This window comes from Eulemur rufifrons, chromosome 23, assembly GCF_041146395.1.
Source record: "Eulemur rufifrons isolate Redbay chromosome 23, OSU_ERuf_1, whole genome shotgun sequence".
NCBI lineage: Eukaryota > Metazoa > Chordata > Mammalia > Primates > Lemuridae > Eulemur > Eulemur rufifrons.
In genome coordinates this window covers 16,686,455-16,708,579 of record NC_091005.1, presented here as the reverse complement: position 1 = coordinate 16,708,579, position 22,125 = coordinate 16,686,455, and the positions used below count along the sequence as shown (strand labels likewise).

Here is a 22,125-nt window from a genome sequence, read left to right as displayed (position 1 = left end):
TTCTTACACTTAGAGTGGATCTTTCATACAAGTATGATTTTGTGACTTCATGCCTTGGTCATTTGAAAAGTACTGGTTCATTGAGTCACGCAGAGCTTCTAAATGTTGAAACACAGTACCAAACAACCACATTAATATCACCACTGGTCTCATCAGAAAATCTTTGAGTATTGGGAAGCAGATATATGCTTTGGCCAAAATTCTATTTCATGTTATATCTCATTTTACCATTGAGCAACAAATATGGTCAGTTGTTTTCCCGGAAGTGACAGTTCACTTCATTCATTTTTGAGAAAATGTCTGCCAAATATGCAGTCAGCATAGCCATTGTTTAACTATCAGTCATTCTTTTAAGTAAAAATAGTGTTTCATAAGAAAAGTAGCTAGTTTCAGCTCATGACTCAACTGCACCAGGGCTTTTTCTGGATAGGATCATCATGGTTCTGTGCAGAGCACAAGTACTTTCTGCATACCTTCCATTTCATCAGACAGAATGTTAAAAAGACATGCACTCAAAAGTTAAGACTTAATATAATTAATAATATATACTGCTTCATCAAGGTCATGCTTAAGTGAAACTGGCATGGTGCCAGAAGTCTTGCCTACCAACTGCTTTTGCACCATGAGTGCAAATGTCAACTCATTGAAGCAGGAAAATAATGCCTTAGCATTATTATTACAATAATCTTTACTCGTTAGTATACTGATGAAATAAAGGAAAGGAAGGAAGGCATGAAGGAAAGAAAGAAAGAAGAAAGAAAACAGTCTTGACCTCCTGGATCCCCTGAAAGCATTTGGAGACTCCAGGGGTCTGCGGATTACACTTCAAACATAACCATAATAATATGATCACATAAAAAATTAACAATATTTCCTTAATATTCTTCAATATCCAGTGTTCACGTTTCCAAATTCTTTTCATAAACAAACATCACACATTTCTTCAGATTTTTAAAAACTCAGGATCCAAATGAGTCTACATATTGTGATTGCTTAAGGTCTTTTCTTTTCTCTCTCTCTTTTTTTTTTTTTGGAGACAGGGTCACTCTGTGTCACCCAGGCTGGAGTGCAGTGGCATCATCACAGCTCACTGCAACCTCAAACTCTTGGGCTCAAACCATCCTCTTGCCTCAGCCTCCTGAGTAGCTGGGACTATAGGCATGCACCACCATGCCCAGCTGATTTTTCTATTTTTTTTTTAGAGACAGGGTCTCACTCTTGAACAGGCTGCTCTCATGAACTCCTGAGCTCAAGGGATCCTCCCGCCGAGGCCTCCCAGAGTGCTAGGATTACAGGTATGAACCACAGTGCCTGGCCCTTGGTTTTTACTTAATGTTCTTTTCCTGTTCCAGGAATCCTTTCAGGATCCCACATTGCATTTAATTCTCATGTCTCCTTAGGTTATTCTTGGCTATGACAGTTTCTCACACTTTCCTTGTTTTTGATGACTTTGATAGTTTTGGGGAGGACTGGACAGGCATTTTGTAGGATGCCCCTCTTCTAAAATTTACCTGATGTTTTTCTCATGATTAGACTGGGGTTGTGGGGTTTGGGGAGCAAGACACTAGAGGTCAAGTGCCATTTTCATCACATCGTATGAATCCAGGGTACTGCATTAATTTCCTAGGGCTGTCATAACAAAGTGCCACATAGGTGGCTTAAAACAACATAAATTTATTCTTTCACAGTTCTGGAGGCTAGAAGTCTAAAATCAGGGTGTCAGAAAGGCCATGCTACAGGGGAATTAGACGAAGCCTCTGAATTTGTGCCATCCATTTGGCAGCTACCGAACATGAAATGAAAAGACATAGAAAATTCAGTTATACTAGCCACATTTCAAGTGCTCAATGGCCACACGTGGCTCGTGGCTATCACATGGGCTGTGCAGTTAGAGAACACATCAGTCAGTACAGGAAGTTGTACTGGACAGCATCGTACCTAAATTTAACAGTTTACAAGAAATACAGGCCTGGTGCGGTGGCTCACGCCTGTAATCCTAGCACTCTGGGAGGCCGAGGCGGGAGGATGGCTCGAGGTCAGGAGTTCGAGACCAGCCTGAGCAAGAGCGAGACCTCCGTCTCTACTAAAAATAGAAAGAAATTAGCTGGACAACTAAAAATATATAGAAAAAATTAGCTGGGCATGGTGGCACATGCCTGTAGTCCCAGCTCTTCAGGAGGCTAAGGCAAGAGGATCACTTGAGCCCAGGAGTTTGAGGTTGCTGTGAGCTAGGCTGACGCCACGGCACTGTAGGCCGGGCAAGAGTGAGACTCTGTCTCAAAAAAAGAAAGAAAGAAAAAAAAAAAAAGAAATACAGAGATTAGAGAACTATATTAAACAATGCCGTGAGGATGCAATCATCCAAACAAATTATGTGAAAATTTCTACCAAACAAACGACCCGGTTTCTTTTTTTTTTTTTTTTTCCGAGTTTCTTTGGCAAATAATTAGCATGAGAAAAGGGGAAGAGGGAAAACTTGTTGATTTTAACAGACTTCTGAGATACATTAACCAGATGTATCATTTGCACTTTCACTGGATCTTGATTTGAACTAACCAGCTGTTTAAAAAACCGAAATTTTGGCCAGGAATGGTGGCTGATCAAGACCGCTGTTCTCACCTGAGAGTCGTTTGTTACCCTGCTTGCCAGCCTAACAAAACCCAATCTTTCAAGTAACAGAAGTAGGAACTCATTCAAATGTGGCTGGGGTGAAGAACCCAACTAGAATTAGGTAGGAGTTGGTATTCCAGACTTGACTGGGAAGAAAAACAAAGCTAGGGATAGCTTTGTCTCGGTGATGTTAGCAACATGCCTGTTCACTTTTGCCATAGGAGGAAAACCGATCTAGAAATTAGCTTCAACAAGAAGCCAAATCACTCCAGCATGGTCCTGGGATCTGCCCCTGGGCTCTGCCCCTGGAAGGATGGGGGATGAAAGAGATGTGAAGTTTTTTCCTTCACCTACCTGCTGAGCTGCTGCTCATCCTCTGATCTCCTCTTCCAGGAAGCCTTCCTGGCTTGCTCCGCTGCCCTCCCCTGTCCCATCCTGAAGGGCCTCCCTGAGTTCTCTCCTCGTGGCCCTGATGGCAGCCCACTCTACATGTGACACGGGTGCTGAGACTTGTAGGGAGAGTAAGAACTAGCCAGGCGGAGAGTCTGGAGATGCGCCGGGTACAGTGTGTGCCATGGCCCAGAGCCCTGGGGGGGGGACGGGCTCAGAGTGCACAGGGACTGGAAGGGAAGCTGGAGCTTGAAGGTCAAAGAGGAGACTGAAAGGAGAGGTGGAGAGGTGGAGAGGTCAGGAGCTGGGAGGGCAGGACTTTTAAGGCCTCCGCAAGGAGTTAGTTTGAAGGACCACGGGAAGCCACTGCAGAGTTTTAAGCAACAGAGTGGCCGCTGTCCCTCAGTTTCCCCAGGCGTCTGGTGAGCCTTGCCTCTCCTTTAGAAATATTGGCCCTGGCGCCCACAGCCTCCCCGGCCAGCAAGGTCTGCAGGGGCCACCTTAAGCCTGAGCCACCTTAAGCAAGTCCCGCCCCCGGCGCAGCCAATGGGTGGGCAGCACTGGCCCAGTGGCTTCCCGGCCACCTGTACGCGTGCCCACACTCTGGTGGCTACCCAGCCATGGCCCGCTTGCTCCGGGCTGCGACCTGGGGGCTGTTCCCCCGGAGGGGCTACTGCTCCCGCGGGACGCAGGTAGGGGGCTGTTCCCCTGGAGGGAGGGCGGCCCGATCCCGAGTTCCCCAGGCTCTGTGATGTCCCAGCACCATGCGACCTGATGTTGGGCAAAGGATCGCTGGGCTCGCCCCGTGTCAAGTGTGGGTGTGGAGATGGGCCGAGGCTTCCTCGCTGCCACGAGTGGGGCTGCGGGGTCAAATGGAAGGTTCACGGGTCCCAGGGCCGGCCTCGGGGCTGGGGACTATACACGCGTGTTTGAAAGAGCGAAGGCACGGACCGGGCGCTCGCCGGGCTCCATCCTTGACTTGTTGGCCTCGGTTGCCCATCCGCGAAGTAGGAAGAAATCTCCAGAAGGGCTCCAAGAGCCCTAGGAGCCCCTAACAAAGGTAGAGTGAGGGGGGCTGTGGAAGCTCTTCCTCTCTGTCATTCCCTGATCCAGCCCAGGGTCCCTGGTGCCTGGGCAGTGCTTGGCTTGGCCTTGGAGGAAGGAGACCAGTGACATTTTCAATTCCCTAAGGCAGGGCTGGCTCCTGAAGGAACCCTGCTGATATCCTTTTTGAAGAGTGAATCTGGATTTTATTTTTATTCTGGTGGTGGTTTTTCTGAAGGGAAATGTTGACCCCAATGATTCTGTTCGGAAAGGGCATTCCTGTATAGTGGGTTTGCTTAAAGTGGGCCCACCAGCCGAGCTGGCCCCTAGGGAGGGTGTCAGTGGGGGCGGGGAAGGCTCACTCCAGCACCCCCCCACCCCCCACCTGCCAGAGGGACAGGGCTGTGGCCTCAGGTGTCTTTCAGGTGACCCTGGCAATTGTTTCTCTCCTGCAGGAGGAACTCAGCAAGGGCTTTGTGGAGGCCCTGAAGGCGGTGGTGGGGACCCCCCACGTGTCTACTGCTGCTGTGGTCCGAGCACAGCATGGGCAGGATGAGTCGGTGCACAGGTGTGGGGGGCTCGTAGGTTCCCTTCCCTGCCACAAACCCCGGTTGGGAGAGAAGAGGGTCCTGGGTTGTCTTCTTCCCACCCACCTGTTTTGGGGTGCTGTGGCATTCTCTCTCCAAAGGGTGTTCTCTGCCCCTTGTTCACCATATAGCCTCAGGCCTGCAATACCTCCAGGTTCCTTATAAGGAAAACAGGTGGGTGTCACACCCTCCTAAATCACTGAGGGTCTGGTTCTAGGTGCCAACCTCCGGATGCCGTGGTGTGGCCGCAGAATGTGGACCAGGTCAGCCAGGTGGCAGCCCTGTGCTACAGCCAAGGTGTGCCCATCATCCCGTTTGGCACCGGCACTGGGGTTGAAGGTGGCGTCTGTGCTGTGCAGGTATAGTAGGTGTCCCCCAGGGGTATGGTCTCACCACATTTGGAGCACTTGTAGCTCCCTCCGTCACCATACATGGCTGTCGGCCCGGCCCAGCCCTCGAGCTACCTGCCATCCAGGGCTCTGGTCTGGCTGCTGGGAGGTCAGCTGAGGGTAGGGTCGGGGAGTTCGGGCCTGGTTGGAGACCGAGGTCGGTGGCCTTCTTGGCTCCTTTCCCACCAGGGTGGTGTCTGTATTAACCTGACCCATATGGACCGAATCCTGGAGCTGAATGTAGAAGATTTCTCTGTGGTGGTGGAGCCCGGCGTCACCCGCAAAACTCTCAACACCTACCTGCGGGACAGTGGCCTCTGGTTTCCTGTGGGTAGGCCTGGGACTCGTGGACCTTTCCTGGACCCTGAGGGCTCCCTGGTGGCAGGGCTGTTTCTGGGGTTCAGGGGGACCCCCTCTTCCCCCAGCTGGAGGGAAAGGGCCCCCCACCGCCCCCAGCCTGCCCTCTCCTGCACTCTGCCCTCCAGACCCTGGTGCAGACGCCTCTCTCTGTGGCATGGCGGCCACTGGGGCCTCAGGCACCAACGCTGTGCGCTACGGTACCATGAAGGACAATGTGCTCAACCTGGAGGTGGTGCTGCCTGACGGGCGGCTGCTTCACACCGCGGGCCGAGGCCGGCATTTCCGGTGAGCACTGCCCAGGCCCCATCCCCCTCCCCCCACCCCCCCCCCCCCCACCCCCCCGCCCCTGCTGGGAGCCCTGAGTACTGATGGGGGTGCTCCCCAGCAGAGAGGAGGCTGGCTGTGAAAGACACCTCCTGCTCCAGCTGACCTCTTGCCCAGGCAGGCTAGGCCTTTGACCCGTGACTCGGGCCAGAGTTGATGGCACTAGGGTTCACTCTGTGCAAGGGAGATGCAGGTTGTGGAGCACGAAGCACTGGGCCAGGGAACATTTGACCTGATGGCCACGTGGTCCGTGGGGACGGTGCCCTGGGTTCCCGATCCAGGCTTCTAGCCAGAGGTCCCTCATCATGTGGTCGTGGCACTCACTTACCTTGTACGTCCCCGGGGACCAGGAAGAGTGCAGCTGGCTACAACCTCACAGGGCTCTTCGTCGGCTCTGAGGGGACGCTGGGCCTCATCACAGCTACCACCCTACGCTTGTACCCTCTCCCTGAGGCCACAGTGGCTGCCACCTGTGCATTCCCCAGTGTCCAGGCTGCTGTGGACAGCACCGTACACATCCTCCAGGCTGCAGTGCCCGTGGCCCGCATTGGTGAGTGGAGACAGGGACGGTCAGGATGGGCTCCCTGGAAGAGGTCCCCTTGGAAGGCCAGGCCTCACCTGGCCTGCCCTCTCCCTGGTCTCAGAGTTCTTGGATGACGTCATGATGGACGCCTGCAACAGGCACGGCAAGCTGAACTGCTCTGTGGCACCCACACTCTTCCTCGAGTTCCACGGCTCTGGGCAGGCGCTGGTGGAGCAGGTGCAGCAGGCAGGTATGCTGCGGTGTGTGTGTGGGGGGCTGGCTGTCCCAGGGTGGGGCCCAGTGCCAACCCTCCTCCCCCGACTGCAGAGGAGATAGCCAAGCACAACGGAGCCTCCCACTTCTCCTGGGCCAAGAAGGCTGAGGAGCGCAGCCAGCTCTGGGCAGCGCGGCACAACGCCTGGTACGCGATACTGGCCCTGCGGCCGGGCAGCAAGGTGAGCTGGGGCTGGGGTGGAGGTGGGACCCGCAGCTCAGCCCGCAAGGCCTTTCCTCCACCTACCAGCCCATGGTACAGAGCGGCAGGTGGTGCCCCACCAGGGGGCAGGGCCTGGCTGAGCAGGTCCTAGACTACAGACTGCTGACCCCACGCGCCCCCAGCCGCTTCTCAAGACACCGTCTACAGAGAAGGCACAGTTGTCTGCCAAACTCTCTAAACCCTTCCTTTGGGCCGGGCCACGGGGACAGTGCAGTGCGCTTAGGAGTTGTAAACAGAGGGAAGGCTTCCTGGAGGAGGTGGTGGAGAGGAAGGTGTTAGCCCGACCCGGAAGGGGAGTCAGGGCTCCAGGCAGCTGTGCAGAGGCTGAGGTGTGGAGCCAGGTGGGAGAGGTGAAACCTCTGCTGGCAGGGCCTGGCGAACACACTTGGGCGTATCATCTTGGGCGGGGAGGGGAATGAGGCCTAGAGAAGAGCAGGACGTTCCCTGTGTGAGGCCAAGAGCCAAAGCCCAGGGCCCTAGACCTGTTCTCAGCCTGGGCCACAGCAACCCTTCACCTCCAGGCAGGCAGGGGCTGAGGGGGAGGACCTCACGGGCCTGCCCTCTGACCCAGGCCTATTCCACCGATGTGTGCGTGCCCATCTCCCGGCTGCCGGAGATCGTGGTGCAGAGCAAGGAGGATCTGAAGGCCTCGGGACTCACAGGTTCTGCATGCTCCCTGTTGCAGTGATGTGGGGGAGGCACTGGGGCTGCCCAGAGCCTGGGCCAGGGGGAGGGACGGGGAGGCTAGGCTGCAGGCAACAGCTCTGTCCTCTGGGCCCCTAGGAGCCATTGTTGGGCACGTGGGCGACGGCAACTTCCACTGCATCATGTTGGTCAACCCGGATGATGCTGAGGAGCTCCACAGGGTCAAAGCCTTTGCAGAACAGCTGGGCAGGTAGGAGCAGTGCCAGGGTGGGGGAAAGCAGAGGGCAGTGGGAGGGGCAGCCCGCTGAGGCGCTCTTCTCCCTGCCCCCCAGGCGGGCACTGGCACTCCACGGGACGTGCACTGGGGAGCACGGCATTGGGCTGGGCAAGCGGCAGCTGCTGCAGGAGGAGGTGGGCGCCGTGGGCATAGAGACCATGAGGCAGCTCAAGGCCACGCTGGACCCCCGAGGCCTCATGAACCCAGGCAAGGTGCTGTGAGAGGCTCTGGCTATGCAGCGCACAAGCCCTCAGGCTACGGAGCCCCTGTTCTGGAACCTTCATCCATGCCATTGACCCTGCAAGATGCTGTCTTCATCTGCCAGCTAGCCCTCCGTATCTGGGGCCCAAGGACAGAGGGCTGGAAGAGAGGTCTGGGCACCGGGCTCCTCCCTGGCCCCCTTGCTATCCTTGGGGGCCTTTTGTCCAATAAATGACCCAGGGTGGTTCCGGTAAAGCTGCCTCCTCTCTGCTCTTACACATCCTGTCCTGGCTGGGGGAGATGGCGTGGGTCCACCCCAGGACTTAGAGAACACTCCTCCTTTGACACCTCCCCATTGCTGGGGGCCCAAGACCCTTCCCCTCACACCCTGTGACAGGAGTGCTCCTCCCCTGGTACGGGAAGGGACTTGCCACTCCATGTTGATAGGTCTTCTCCTTGGGGCTCCCCAAACATCTGAACCCCACTTGCAGCTGTCTGGAGATCGGGAGGCAGCACTTCCCTCCACTGCTGTTGCAGCTTCTCTGTCTTTGAGCCCGTGATGCCTTGTTTTGAGCCTGTCCTCTGATTTCTTGCAGCCTGGGACAGGGTGGTGCCCAGGCTTCAGAAAGGAACCCAGGTCCCTTTCTCAACTACTCTGCCTGTGAGAACCTTGGCCTGGGGACCTGTCCATGGCCGATGTCACTTATGATAGACTCCCCCACCAGGCCTGAACGGGGCCCTACAACACTGAACATGTTCTTCAGGTAGCTGCTGCCAGTCATTAGAAGTGACACTATTCTCTTTGTACCACACCTGTCTATGCTGTGACATATTGTGCTACCAGTGTTTTTGTTTTTTCTTATTTTTGTTTTTTTTCAAGATAAGGTCTCACTCTATCACCCCGGCTCAAGCGATCCTCCCACCTTAGCCTCCCTCTTGAGTAGCTGGGACTACAGGCAGGCACCACCATGCCCAACTAATTTTTAAATTTTTTGTAGAGATGGGGTCTCCCTGTGTTGCCCAGGCTGGTCTTGAACTCCTGGGCTCACCTCTGCCTCCTAAAGCATGAGCCACCGAACTGGCCTGCTACCAACTTTTTGGCCATCAAAGTCAAGGTCTGTCCACCCTGGGGCCTGTCTCGGGATTCCCGGCAAGAGCTACTGTCCGGAGACCTTGGCAGGTGTTCCCCCTAAGCCCAGGAGAGGGCGCCCAACATCATGAAGCTCAGACAGGACAGCATCTGCTCTGGGCCACTGTGGCTCAGGACTTACCTGTCTGGGCCGGCAGCTCTCAGCTCAGCTCTGGGCCACCCACTTCCCAGGGTCAGGCTGCCAGGAAGCTGGTCTAAATCCTCCATCCCCCTCCCCCGCAGGTCCAAAGAGCCAGTAGTGCTGTCCCATCTCCCCCAACCCTTGGGCCTTTGGCCCCCTTAGGAGAGGGGCTGGGTGAGGGATGCAGGGGGGCAGCAGCCATCTCCCTCCTACTCACCCCACACCCTCCCGAGTCTCTCCCGCACCCCCCTCCCGGCAAATCAGCTGTTATCAGCTGTTCAGGCTGAGCAGCCAGGCCCTGGGCAGAGGCACTGTGCTGACTCCTCAGGCCTCAGTTCTTGGATCCCCTCCTCTGTGACGTTTCTGTCCCATGCTGCCCTGGCTGGGAGCGGAGACGGTGCCAAAGGTGATTCGGTGGCAAGGTTCATCGGCCCTTCCCAAACCACCCCAGCACGCATGTGCATGCCACGGAGACACCGCTCCCTAGCCCCTCCCCTTGCAGACAGACCTGCCAACCCCCAAGCCCTCCCAGGTGACGGAGGGTCCTCAGAGCCGGCCTCGCCCATGCTGGGTGGGGCTCTTCCCTGGTGCACCCCCCAGTGCCTGGCAGCTAGTAGGTGCTCAGCAAATGACCATTTCCCCACAGATTTTTATTAAGAAAAATTCCAAATATACAGAAAAGTTGAAAGAACAAGTACACTGTTCACTGAAAGACCAGCCACTGCAGATTCAACAAGGAACATTTCTGCCTTATTTGCTTTGTGTAGTTTTGGGGGGAACCACTTGGAATTAAATGACACATTTCTTGAAGTCGTTCACCTACATAATTCAGCATCTATCTCCTAAGGACAAGGACATTCTGCTATAAACCTCAATACAATTACATGGCTATTAAATGAGTGGTGTCCAGTGAGGGCTCCTGGAACCCCACAGAAGCGTGCTGGGCCTTGAGCAGACTCGGTATAACCCAGGCCCGGCTCCTCCTCCTCCTCCTCCTCTCAGGGGCAACAGGGGATCCTGGAGAGCTGTCTGGATGGAGAATGACAAACACCAGCTCCACCTGGGAAGCCCAGACACCCCCAGCTCTACCCTCACATTGGGAGCTGGCAAGCTGGGTCCCAGTTCAGGGGACAGGGCAGCCAGCAGAGGGCTGCAGCACACCAGGTAGTAGCAGAGTCCCTGGGGGTGGACTGAAACAGCCAGCATGGGCTGCAGCCCTGCCCCACACGGCCTGCAGCCGCTCTGCTCAGCCCTGGCACTGCCAAAGCAGTGGGCTTAAGCCGCCAGGGTGGGCCCACAAAGCCTCCTTTTCCAGGTCCAGGGGTCAGGCAAGGAGATCTCCTCCGGGCTGGGCCCTGCCTCGCCAGCTTTGCTGGTGGAATTAAATATAGAACAGGGAGACACAGTTGCCAGGCAGGAGCAGGAGGTGCTGTGAATAGAACAGTGCCCTTTGCGGTGACAAAACTATGAGGGAGCCTGCTGTGCGTGTGCCAGGGCCTACAGGGCAGATCCCCCGACCCTCACAGTGACCTCTGAGCTGTGGGATTTTGTCCCCATTTCACACGTGAGAAACCTGAAGTTCAGATGAATGAAGCTGTTTCCCCCAAGATCATTCTGCCAAGAAGCAGAAGAGCCCAAGCGCAGACAGTCTGGAGCCCACGTTCTTGCTGCCAACTCTCACGACGGCTTGGGGGCTCCGCCCCAGGCGGGTCCCACGCTGAGACCCAGGCTCAGAACGAACTCTTCTTTAGTGTTTCTCCACACAGGCCAAGTGTGCCCGCCTGCCGTGGCTCACGCTTGCCCACTGCCTGCAACGAACGCCCTCGCGCAGAGTAGGTGCTTCCGGAAGCGTCTGCAGGAAGGTGACTGCAGAGTGGAGGGTTGGTCCAGATCCCTGGGGTTGAAGCCTGAGAAGGGTCAAAGCAGAGGTGTGGAGGTGTCTCCCTCCAGAGCGTTCCTCGGTGACTGCAGGAGGCTCCGGGAGCCTGTCTGGCACAGGGATGGAGGCCAGGCGTGCACTGCTGCTCCCTGCCCCAAGCTCCCCGCCCAGCCTGCTGTTTGCCAACTTCTGTGAGCTTGAGCGGCTGGTTCTGGTTCAAGGGCTCTGAGCTGGCTCAGCCCCAAACCAGGGCCTCTTCCTGGGCCTCAATGAAGCATGCCCGTGAGTCAGCACTGAGCTGCAAGCTGAGCAACAGGCAGGCGAGTGTGGGGGGAGCAGAGGCTGAGAGGAAGGGGGCTGGGCTGGTACCTGGAAGAACCCACATCCTTGCAGCCTCCGGTGGCTTCAAGATCTTTGCCCCTGCAGCTCTTTCCAGAAGTTTCAACACACCCACTGCGCAGATGATGGCAGATTGGTTCCATGTTGTCTGAGAGGGCCAGGAGGCTTGCAGGACGCATGCCTGACCTGCCATCTTTCTTCCACCCAGGAACGACCTTCTGAAAACCACTCTACACACCTGTAGCCCAAAGTAGTAGCCTGAAGGAATGCTAAGGAGGTAGGTGAGGGAGTGGGGGGCCGGCCCTTGCCCCCATTTCTTGATTGTATAATACTTCATTAAAATAAAATCACACAGCGTATCTTTTATTAGACATTATTTTAATACCATATCAAAACACCTTGACTAATGAAGAAAGCTTCTCTCCCAAGCTTTGAACATTTTTTAAACATTTTATAAGGTTTTTTTTTTTGTATTTTAATATATAAATACAGAAACCTATCTTGCATGGGCTGATGCCACGTGTGAACATCAACGGCTAAAATGTTCTCAAACAGAATGCCTGAAAACAGGGGTAGCTGTACAGATTTCTTAGTCTTTTTTGTTTAAGTTTTCTAGGGAAAAAAAAATCCACAAGGGCCTAAGAATAACGTTCAGGCATTTTTGCAGGACACTTGTGATTGTTAAATCCTCTGAACTGACCAGAACCAGAAGGAGAGGAGGGAAAAGAAACGGGACTGGAGGTGGGAAGAGAGTCCTCGAGGGGTTGTTCTTTTGGCAAAGAAGTCAAGATATCAGGATCCCAAGGGGAGAAAAGTGCAAAACCAAGCCAGGAAAACAGAAAAAAACCCAAGGTAGAGAGGTTGGTGGAGAGGGCCGGTCAGGGCACTGGGCAAAGAGACTGTGTGCGCTCGCCAGCACCGGGGCGCGGGCGGCGAGGACTGGCGTGTCCGTTTCTGTCACTGAGTGGGTGGTAGCTGGGCAGCAAACAGCAATCTGTAAACATCACGAGGGAAAACACCAGTCGACACTAGACTTTTTTTTTTTATATAATTTTTTTTTTTGTAAACACTTTAAAGACAGACCCACAATGCCTTTCAAAGGTGAAAATGAAAATGCCCTTTCCCTCCTGGGCTGAGGGGTGAGGGGAAGGATAGCAGTTGATTCGTTCTTCTCTCAAACTCGCTCTCATCCAATTTGGTGTCCTCGGGGAGGAAGGGAGAACCATTTTCTGAAGTCAGTGCAGAAGGGGTGCCCTGTTCCCACTGGTGTCCCCAGCTCAGCTCTGCCCCAGTGTCCGATGAACCTCCTCTCGGGAACAGGGGCTGTCTGTCCCTGTGTGGATTGTAACAAGTCAGTCGTGCTCCGCCGGGCCAGGCTGGCTGCTGCGTCCCCTGGCAGCGTGCGTCCGCCGAGGGCAGGCTGGCGGGGTGTCGGGGTTCGGTCTGGGCCGCCTCCCGGAGCCAAACGCCTGCAGGGGGCTTGGGCCCTCGCTCCTGGGCAGGCTCCACTCCCCGCCTCACTCTGGCCCTGGCTGTTTCTTCTCCCCATGCCATCGGTTTTTGAGGTGAAGGTAAAAAGAGCAAATGTCCCTGATTTGTCTGACATCATCGGCTGTTCTGGGAGTTTACTTGGAATAAATAAAATAAACCTAACAATAGAAAAGAAAAGAAAACAGAAGAAAGAGAGAAAGAGAAAGAGAAGGGGATGGGGAAGAAAAGAGGCCCCAAGACCTTTGGATGTGAGATGAGGTGGAGTTGGGCTTTTGGCTTTCTGGGGGTTTTGTCTACTTGTTTGCCAGAAAAGAGGAAATGCCAGCCCAGAGCTGGAAGGGAAAGGTAGGCCGGGAGACAGGAGAAGAGGGCAGCAGCAAAGCCAGGTGCCCTGGGGAGGAGATGGGGAGGCCAAACCCCACGTGGGCCGGGTGAGATGCTCTCCTGGGAGCAGGGGGCCGCTCTAGGGTCAGCACCCTGCGCTGAGGGGCAGCGGGGCCGAGCCTGGCCCGGAGGCCTCAGATTCATCTGGAAGTGGGACAGGAAGAACCAACAGTAAAACGATCGCTGACAAGCACTCTGCAGTGGACAATGCACCGTCCCACGGGCTGTCTGTTTAGTAAGTGCAGTGTCCATATGGCGACAGGGAGTGAGATTATTCCCAAGCGGAGACTCCAGGGTGAGCGAGGACGAGGCGGAGCCGGGCGCAAACCCAGCGCTCCAGCTCCTTCTCCTGCCCACACACACATTCCCAGGGGATCTTCCTGAACTTTCTTCAGGGAGATTCACTCTAGCATTTGGAATACTTCTCTCTCTCAACTAATTCTAACTCTTCTGAGCAAGTTCTTCATAATCCTGCATGTAAGTTTCTCTCTCTTATCCTTCTCCAGGAGAATCACTTCCATTTCTAGATAGCTACTAACTGAGGGAAAGGTGCCCCCGTCTTGCCCTCTGCTCCTGCTTTCTTCTCAGTGGGGTATGTAAGGGCAGCCCCGCTCCCCCACCTGCAGGCCCCCAGAGTGACTCGACCCCCAGCCTTGCACCCAGAGCACCCCTGACCACGGGCTCACCTTTGAGAGGAGTCGGCAAGCAAGCCCAGCAGGGTCAGTCCGCAGGGTGTTCCGGACAAGATCTGTTCACCTCAAACCATGAGTCTATGCAGCTAGGGAGGAGGAGGCAGCAAGGGGAGACCGTGTTACCACCTGGCCAGACTGCTCCTCCAAAAGGGGCTCTTTCAAAGGGTCAGATTCCTGAGTGTGGGCTTCCTAAATCTCTCCTGAAAGGACCCCAGGGAAAAACAATCATGTCCCCAGACCCCTACTTTTTGAAGAGAACACCAAGACCGATCTTGGCTCGGCTGGAGGCAGCAGGTGGGTGCAGGCCTGGTGGACCTGGCGCTGCAGGAAGGGGAGAATGGACAATGCACCATGCCATGGGCAGTTTAGTAAGCGGAGCCAAGGCCTTATGTTCACGGAGCCCAGGAGGAGGCAACAGCCACTACTGAGAGGGTGAGAGCAAGGGGAATTTTCAGGGCCACCAGTCAGCTATCACCAAGGCTTGGAGGGCAGAAGTGGGAACAATGGCACAGCAGGACAGCCATGGCTGTAGGCCCTGGGGTCCTGAGAGAGCCCCCTCCTGGGTCAAAAGAGCAGCCAGGGGGCCCCCTCCCAGTGAGTGACCTCAGGAAAGCCTCGCTCTACCAGGTCACAGCGGCACCTAGTCCTTCCTGGAGAAGGTGGGGAGGAGCACTGAGAAAGCAGGCCAGAGAGGAAGCTGACCGCGAGGCCCTGGTCTCTGGTGTTTATAGAAAAGGACTGTCTGCATTAAAGAGGGAACAGAGATTGCCCCAAGACAGCTTCCCAATTTGTAAACCAACATCTGGGCATTTTCAAAGACAGGAACCAGACAGATAATTTGCATAATTCTCCCCCAGGACCAAAGATTTCCTCTTCTGGTTCTGGTTAGTGCTTTGCTGGACACTGCAAAGCTCTGTGCTGGGCCCCAGACCAAGAATCTCTCCCAGGCCAACCGTGGGCCTCCTGTGTACCAGCCACATCTCATGCCAGGCGTGGCTATCACCGTGTGGACCAGTGGCCCTGAGAGTCAGGCTCTGAAAGTGTGTTAGGAAGAAGCCCTGTGCTCGGGGAGCTGGAGAGCAGGTGGTGGCCACAGGCAGCATGGAGCGTCTGCCTGTCTTGGGCAAGGGGGTGTCTTCTTTCCAGTTGGAAACAAGATGGAGGCTCATGCTAGAGCCCGAGGACAGATCTGGGTCCTGCTACTTGTAGCAGCTCTCAGAGCCCTGCCCTCGCAAGCAGTGGCTTTTCCTGCCTCCCAGCCGTCTGGGGAGAAGCGTGAGTCTGGAGCAGGGCATGGCACACCCTCGACATGGCCCCTCTGGCACAGATGGACACTCTCACCCTGGGTGCAGGGGGGCCCATGAGGAAGGAAAGGCTCAGGGAGACAGAGGGAGAACCAGCTTTCTAAGGGGATCCTTAGCACCTCCAACCTGCGGGTCTCCTACCATCCAAGCCCCTAAACCAGAGCAAAGCTCTGGCAACTCAACTCCGCCCTGCACCTGGGGTGCTCACACCTTCCGGGCAGCACACAGGGACACCCGTCCTCAGGCCTCTACCTCAGCCCTACTCAGAGACTGAGGTGGGAGGAGCGTTCATCCCACAGCCAAAGGGGACAAGATGGCTAGTGATGGGCCAGCCGCTTATACCTTTTGTGATAGATGCACAGGCAGGGCAGCCTGGCTATCGTGTCCCCCTGAAGCAGCTCCTCCAGGCAGATCACACACTCACCCGCATCTTTAGTCAGCACGTCATCTGCAAGGGGAACAGGGGAGAGTGCGAGGGGGTTAGTCACCAGTGGACAGGTGGCACAAAGTAGGCCTGGGCCTAAGAACTAGTTGGGATTGCTTGAATGGCCCAAACTGTGCCAGGCTCTATGGGGGGACACAGAAGCCCAAGAGGGACCTTGACCTGACCACCCTCACTGTGGAGACAAGACATACACACCACAGTTGGTTACCCAAAGGCAAAATGGGATTAATCCTCAAATGGGATTAACCAAAGGCCCAAGTGGTGGAGGAAGAAAAAGGCTTGAAGGACACACGTGAAGCAGAGGTGGTATGAAGCAAGCTGTTTCCCTTAGTAGCCTTTTCCCTAAACATACACATACACCAGGTGCACTGATTTCTGGTTTGGAAAATACGGTAGTGGGGAGAGTGGCATGAAGCAAGAATGCGGGGAAGAAACAGCAAATACTCATACACGAATGCTTTTTTACAGCAGTGCTGTTCGCAATAGCCACGAGGCAGAAACAACCCAAATGTCCACCAGCTAATGAATGGATAAACAAAATGTGGTATATTCACACAGTGGAATATTACCCAGCTAAGAAAATGAAGGAAGAACTGATACATGCTACAATGTGGACAAACATTGAAAATACCATGCTAAGTGTGCGAAGCCAGATGCAAAAGGCCACCTATTGTATGAATCCATTTATATAAAATGTCTGGAATAGACAAATCTACAGAGATAGAAAGCTGACCAGGGCTTGGGGCAGGGCAAATGGGGAGTGACTGCTTAATGGGTTAGGAGTTTTCTTTCTCCCCTTTCAAACAACTTTATTTTATTATGGTAAGAACATCTAACATGCAATTACCCTCTTAAATTTTAAGTGTACGATACATATTGTCAATGACAGCCACTATATTGTACAGCAGATGTCTAGAACTTATCCTGCATACATGAAATTTTATGGCCATTAATCAGCTATAACTCCCCTCTCCCCCTCCCCCCAGCTCCTGGCAAACACAATCTACTCTCTGGTTCTGTGCATTTGACTATTTCAGCTACTCATATAAGGGGGAACCACGCCAGGGGTTTTCTTTCAGGGTGATGAAATGTTTGAAACCAGATAAGAGATGGTGGTGGCACAACATTGTGAATGTCCTAAATGCCACTAAATTGTACATTTTAAAATGGTTGATTTGGTGCTATATGAATTTCATCTCAATTTTTAAAAAAGAAAGACCCCCTCCCCTTGCCAAAAAGAATGAATGGAAGGAAGCTACTGCCCATGGGGACACCTAGCAAAGCCACCGCTGGAATAGCCGAGTAGAACAGGGACAGAGTCAGCAGTTCTTTATTTTCTACAACATTCTGTGCGCTGACGACTCAGAGTAAATAAGCCACAGTCTCAGGGTGCAAGAAGCTCACAGACTAGTAAAGGAGGCCAAACAAGAAAACCAAGAGGCACAGCATGGTAATTTCTAGGAAGTCTTATGACGCACAGGCCCAGGTATGAGGGGTATGGAAGATACCTAATCAGGGTGGGGACTGTTCAGGGAAGGCAATGACGAGGATGGGTGAAGTTGGGTGGGGAGAGGGAGATTCTGGGCACGTGGGAACTGCAGGAAGTGTGCTATGGCAGGTGCAGAGGCACACGGGGCCAGGAAGTTGGTGAGACCAAGTCCCTGAGGACAGACTCGTGTCCTGCTGCGGTGCCTGGGTTTTGTCTGGTTAACCGCAAGGCACTGGAGGTGCACCCGATCACATCTCCGGCAGCTATTAGAGGACGGAGTGAGGAGTCCGCAAGTGGGGAGCCAGCTCTGGAGGCCATTACCACGCAAGGCGCAGTGGCAATGCACGTGCTGATGAGGGCAGCGGAGCAAACAGCAGGCACCTGTCACTAAGAGAGGGAATCTAGGAGAAGGCATAGGAAGGAAGTGACCAATTCCACTGGGTGAGAGGTATTGACTCGGTGTGCTGATGGAGTCTAGATTGGGGTGTGGAACAGAGACGTGGGTGACAGGCATAGATGTGGGATGAAGACACTGCCTGGGAAGAAAGTTTAGACCGAAATCCAAAGGCAGCAGAAAACAGCCCCAGGTTGATGCTGATATTTGAAGGGCAGGTAAAAGAGGCGAAGTGACCAAAAGGTTACCCAGAAGTTCTCAGAAACACAGGGGAAATATCAAGAGAGTGGGTTATGGAAGTGAAGAAAGGAGAGCTTGCAGGGGGGTCAGTTCCCCACCACTGTCCGTGAACACTGCCCATGACACACACCGAGAGTCTGAGCGTTTTCTTTGAGCTTCATAATCTTCCGGGCTAGGCAGGGCACACAGAGTTATTCCATTCCCACTTTGCCAATAAGGATATGGAAGCCCAAAGAAGTCACGCACCCCGCCTGGTCAGAGGGCTCTAGAGTGGTGCTGCTGGGACTGGGACCCTCTGCTCGTGTGACCTTCCTCATGGCTGTTTGTGTTGCCCCATTATTTTGGTGGAGAGGGAAACATCTGGGGCCCATCAATGAGGATTCTTCATGGCCCGGAAGGCTATGACAACTTAAAGCCTCTCACCAGGAACGACGAGGAAAAAGCATAAAACAGGACCGATTCGATAATCAAGTTCCCAGGCACATGGGGTGTAAAAGTCACTCTTCACTTCCTGGCCACCAGGACAACATGTGGTCATGTTCTCTGCCTGTAACATCTGGCTACCCTAAAGACCCGCTTGTAAGGGCAACACAACAGACAACGGAGATGGCACACAGTCTGCTACTGGAGTTTCACCCCAGACTCCAAACGCGGCAGAGGCGATCAACGTAACGGGCGTGGTCCCCCTGCTTTAGAGCAGTGGGTACCATACATTTTAAACGTTTGCGTAGGTACAGAAAAAAGTCTGGAGGATACACACACTTTAATAATGGTGGAAAAAAGGAGAATTAGAAGAAAAATACTTTTATATACTGTTGGATTCTTTAAATGTTTCAACATGCATGACTTTTATAATTAGGAACCCCAATAAAGAAGCATACTGGCATGTGCACGTCACTCTGAAATGCATCAGAAGGGTAAGAAGGGTTGGTAGATGGAGAGACAGGTGACAGAGCACAGTGTAATGCACTCTAGCTGCTGGGTATATGGGTACTGACTGCAAAACTCTCCACTTTGCTGTATGTTTGACACTTTCCATAACAAAACATTAGAGGAAAAAAATCTCAACAAAGATGGGAGGCAAAGTAGCCTAGCCGTGAGAGGGCAGAGCCATCCTGCGGACATCCTTGGACCTTGTTTTCCACTCTCTGTCTTGGGCATCTCGTTCAGGACAAGAGCGTTTGGGCTACAGCCGGTAGAGTTTCCTTTCAAGTACTCCTCTCCACACTGAAGGATGCTTTCCTTAGAGCAGGGCAATTATTGATTCCAAAGTAGTTTCCCTTTGCATCTTCCCCTGCTGAGTGGTAACTCAGCTGTGAGCCCGAGGGACTAGTTAGAATTCTCTGAGTCCCAAACAGCTTCCCACACCAGTCTGTGTCCCCTCCAGGAGGGCACATGTGGCCCCCTGGAGGTGATGGATTCAGGAGAGGGGAGGCAAGTGTGGAGACAGTCTCAGGGGCTCTCTTCTTCAACAAGACTGGACTTGACTCTCCTCTCTTTTTCTCACTGAACATCACTAGGGAAGGGGAAGGGGAAGGGGTGCGAGGGCAACTCTTCTTGTCCCAGGGTGGGAGGCCCATGCGCCAAAGGGCTCAGACCTGAGCACAGAAAGGCTGGATGCCGCCTGTCCTTACCACGCCACAGAGCGGTTTTGTGTACAGTGCAGATGTGCCCTGCCAGCTGGCCTGGGTCTGCAGCATGGGTGGGGAGAACCAAAACGTGCAGCTGCCCTGCCAGGCTGGCACGTGGCAGGGAGCACACTTCACTGGGACCAAGAGCCACTGGCTGCAAAAGGCCACTTGGAGATTCCTGGGGATGGGGAGGAGTCAGAGGCTTAGACTGACAGCACGGGAAGCCAGCAGTGGCCACATGTAGCGCAGGGCCCAGGGAGCAGCATTCTTCCACTCGGAAGGCAGGAGCACAAAGCCAGCAAGAGGTCTGAGTGGGCTGAGTAAAACTTCCTGTCCCAATCCCTGGGGCTATGGGAACCAGCAGCCCCCAGATGTCCCTGGGGTCCTGGCAGGGAGTGGAACTGGCTGGAGGTGAGGCTTGGCTATCACTGGGTCCCACAAGATGGCCACACTCATTTACCAGGAGTCTGCTTCCTGCTGTCAGAGGGACGTCAGGCGAAGGCTTTGCAGCACAAAGCCAAGGACCCTGGGCCCGCAGAAGCTGAGGCCACAGTGTGATGGACTCATGTGCCCCTTGGCACCCCCAGGCCCCTGGAGGAGGGACTCAACAAAGGCTGGTTGATGAGAACACAGGAGCAAAGCTGAACTTTCTGCCTTTTGGGTTCTACGTTTTCCTTACTGCTTCTCAAGTCCCTCCCAAGCTTCCTGATACCAGTGTGCAAAGCCCATCAGTGTCACTGCCCAAGGGGAAGTCTGGAAGTGCCTTTGGCCTGGCTGAGGGTGATGCCAGTGCCTGTCCCTCTAACCGGACCAGGAAACCAAACCAGAATGGCAGGCAAAGCTCTCTGGAGCCAAATGGGAGGTGTGATGCCTGTGACAGGCTGGGGGTGGGAGGGGACAGCATCTTCTGCTGCCTCCCTGGGATCCAGGCATAGCTCTCCTGACAGCTGCTGTTTGTCAAAGAAAAGAAATCCAGGAGGAGGAGAAAAAAGAGCCCTCACTTCTTTGGGCCAGCTATATGTGGGCAACTGCAGACACGTCTCAATGGATCCTAGACCCCGTGGGGGCCTTTGGACAAGCACATGCAGCTGCTAAGTGGCCATGACTCCCAAGCCAGAGTTCCTTTCGCCCTGTCGCCCTGCCTCCTTTCCTTAAAAGACCAGGCCATATGGCTGTCTTCCCTTGGGGCTGGAAACCACCACCCATCTCACCGGCAGCTTCCAACCTCTCCCTTTTTGTGAATGTGTGTGTGGGGGCTGAGGTGGGTGGAGGAACCTGGGTGCGCAGAGTGAACAGGCCAGACTGAGCTGCACACCTGCCCTCCACCATGCCGGGCTCGACTCCCCTGTGGGGAGCTCTGGCAGCAGCACATCCCCGAGGGAACCCAGAGCTGCTGGCGGCATGGAGAAGGCGGGGAGGCCCAAACAGCTGCAGACACATCTCCGCGCCTGGCTCGGAGGGACGGCTGATGTCGTGCAGCTCAGAGCGAAGACATACGTATCCATCTCCCCTTGTGTCTGGTGGCAGTTAAGGCCCCAGAGAGAAAGAAAGTGGGAGCCAGAGGGAGAACCCCTGCTGAATGACGCAGAGACACAGGCCCCGCCCTCTGGCCTCATTTCCAGCCTAGGTGAGCAAGACTGCCTGGTCTCGCAGCCTCTCTCCAGCGTATGCAGAGCTGCTGGCCCAGTCTGCTGGGGGCAGGACAGGGCAGTGCCACCAATGCCAGGCCTTGTCGGCTCCCTCTCTGGGAAATCTGGGGTGCTCTGCTCTCTAGGCAAAGAGGAGACCTTGGACAGAGAGATACCCTGCCAGCAGACCCCATCCCAACACACCAGACCTGTGAGGCGCAATCCGATTATTTTGGCGAGTTGGGCTGTGATGAGGATAGTAGGGGGGTGGCCAACTAAAGCTCAGGACTGGAGCATTTCATATTTATAGAGGCTCTACTCAGCTCCCACACAGTCTCCTCTCTTTTAGCCACCTGTTCCGGTTTCCTCATTTGTGTGAAGCCCCTGCAGGCCTCCCTGGCGGTCAGCAGAGCTGGTCAACAGGGGCTGGAAGCCCTGGGCGAGCAGCTCCCTCCCTCCACCTCTCCCTCCAGCAGGAGGAGCATCAGGACAGACACCTCTGCAGCCAGACTCCAGCCAGACTGCAGCCGTTGCTCCGACATCTAACAATAGCCCTGGGCAGGGCCCTACATGGGGCTGGGCAAAGTCCCCGGCCAGGACCCGGCTTCCCCAGGCAGAGAAAGGGCAGAACTTTCCGTTCTGACCACAGGGTCTCTGAGAGCAGAAGACACAGGACAAATAATCACCTGTTTACACAGGTGTGCTGGCTCAGGGGATTTACAAGGAGCCAAACTCCCTCTCCTTTAAAAAAAAAAAAAAGCTCATGTGACATTTAGCATTTCAAGAGCCCTGAAGATGGGAATGACAACTGCCTTTGGTGGAAAGGAGGGCTAAGGCATCTTGACCTAAGAAGCTGTGCATGGGCCTGCGCCCCAGAACAAAGCTGAGGGACAGTCCCCTGAAACAGCACCGACAGCTGCCAAGGTCTCCCTGGTTCAGCTGGCAAATGGACCCGTTCCCACCAGAATGTCCCTGGGCTGAGGACCCCTGGTTGGTCTCAGAATGAGTGCCCGCTAAGCTTTTAGTAGATAGCTGGTCGTCCATCCGTATGACCGGGATTTCGATGCACTTCTGTTCAGAGCAAAGTTAGAT

The 22,125-nt window shown here is 54.5% G+C and overlaps 2 protein-coding genes across 5 annotated transcripts in view; one reads left to right on the top strand and one right to left on the bottom strand.

The window, feature by feature from the left end:
• The first annotated feature begins 3,577 nt into the window (after positions 1 to 3,577).
• Positions 3,578 to 8,091, top strand: LDHD (lactate dehydrogenase D). 2 transcript variants are annotated; one of them, XM_069497854.1, is made up of 11 exons: positions 3,578 to 3,692; positions 4,500 to 4,612; positions 4,849 to 4,990; positions 5,210 to 5,351; positions 5,506 to 5,665; positions 6,190 to 6,254; positions 6,349 to 6,477; positions 6,555 to 6,682; positions 7,295 to 7,385; positions 7,507 to 7,618; positions 7,701 to 8,091. In XM_069497854.1, exons 1-11 carry the CDS (start codon positions 3,621 to 3,623, stop codon positions 7,864 to 7,866), a joined length of 1,320 nt encoding a protein of 439 aa, XP_069353955.1. In that variant the 5' UTR covers positions 3,578 to 3,620; the 3' UTR covers positions 7,867 to 8,091. The 2 variants fall into 2 exon arrangements, with proteins under 2 accessions (XP_069353955.1, XP_069353954.1); XM_069497853.1 differs by having other exon boundaries at positions 6,055 to 6,254.
• A 3,767-nt stretch (positions 8,092 to 11,858) lies between these two features.
• Positions 11,859 to 22,125, bottom strand: part of ZNRF1 (zinc and ring finger 1) — a 95,543-nt gene continuing 85,276 nt past the window's right edge. Inside the window, exons 3-5 of one of the 3 annotated variants that reach the window (XM_069497849.1) lie at positions 15,549 to 15,654; positions 13,897 to 13,988; positions 11,859 to 12,668 (exon numbers count right to left, since the gene is read on the bottom strand). In XM_069497849.1, the coding sequence (XP_069353950.1) occupies positions 13,931 to 13,988; positions 15,549 to 15,654 (164 nt within the window). In that variant the 3' untranslated portion in view covers positions 11,859 to 12,668; positions 13,897 to 13,930. Of the gene's footprint in view, positions 12,669 to 12,964; positions 12,985 to 13,031; positions 13,355 to 13,896; positions 13,989 to 15,548; positions 15,655 to 22,125 lie in introns of those variants that run through there. The other 2 variants (XM_069497852.1, XM_069497851.1) reach the window with 2 other exon arrangements.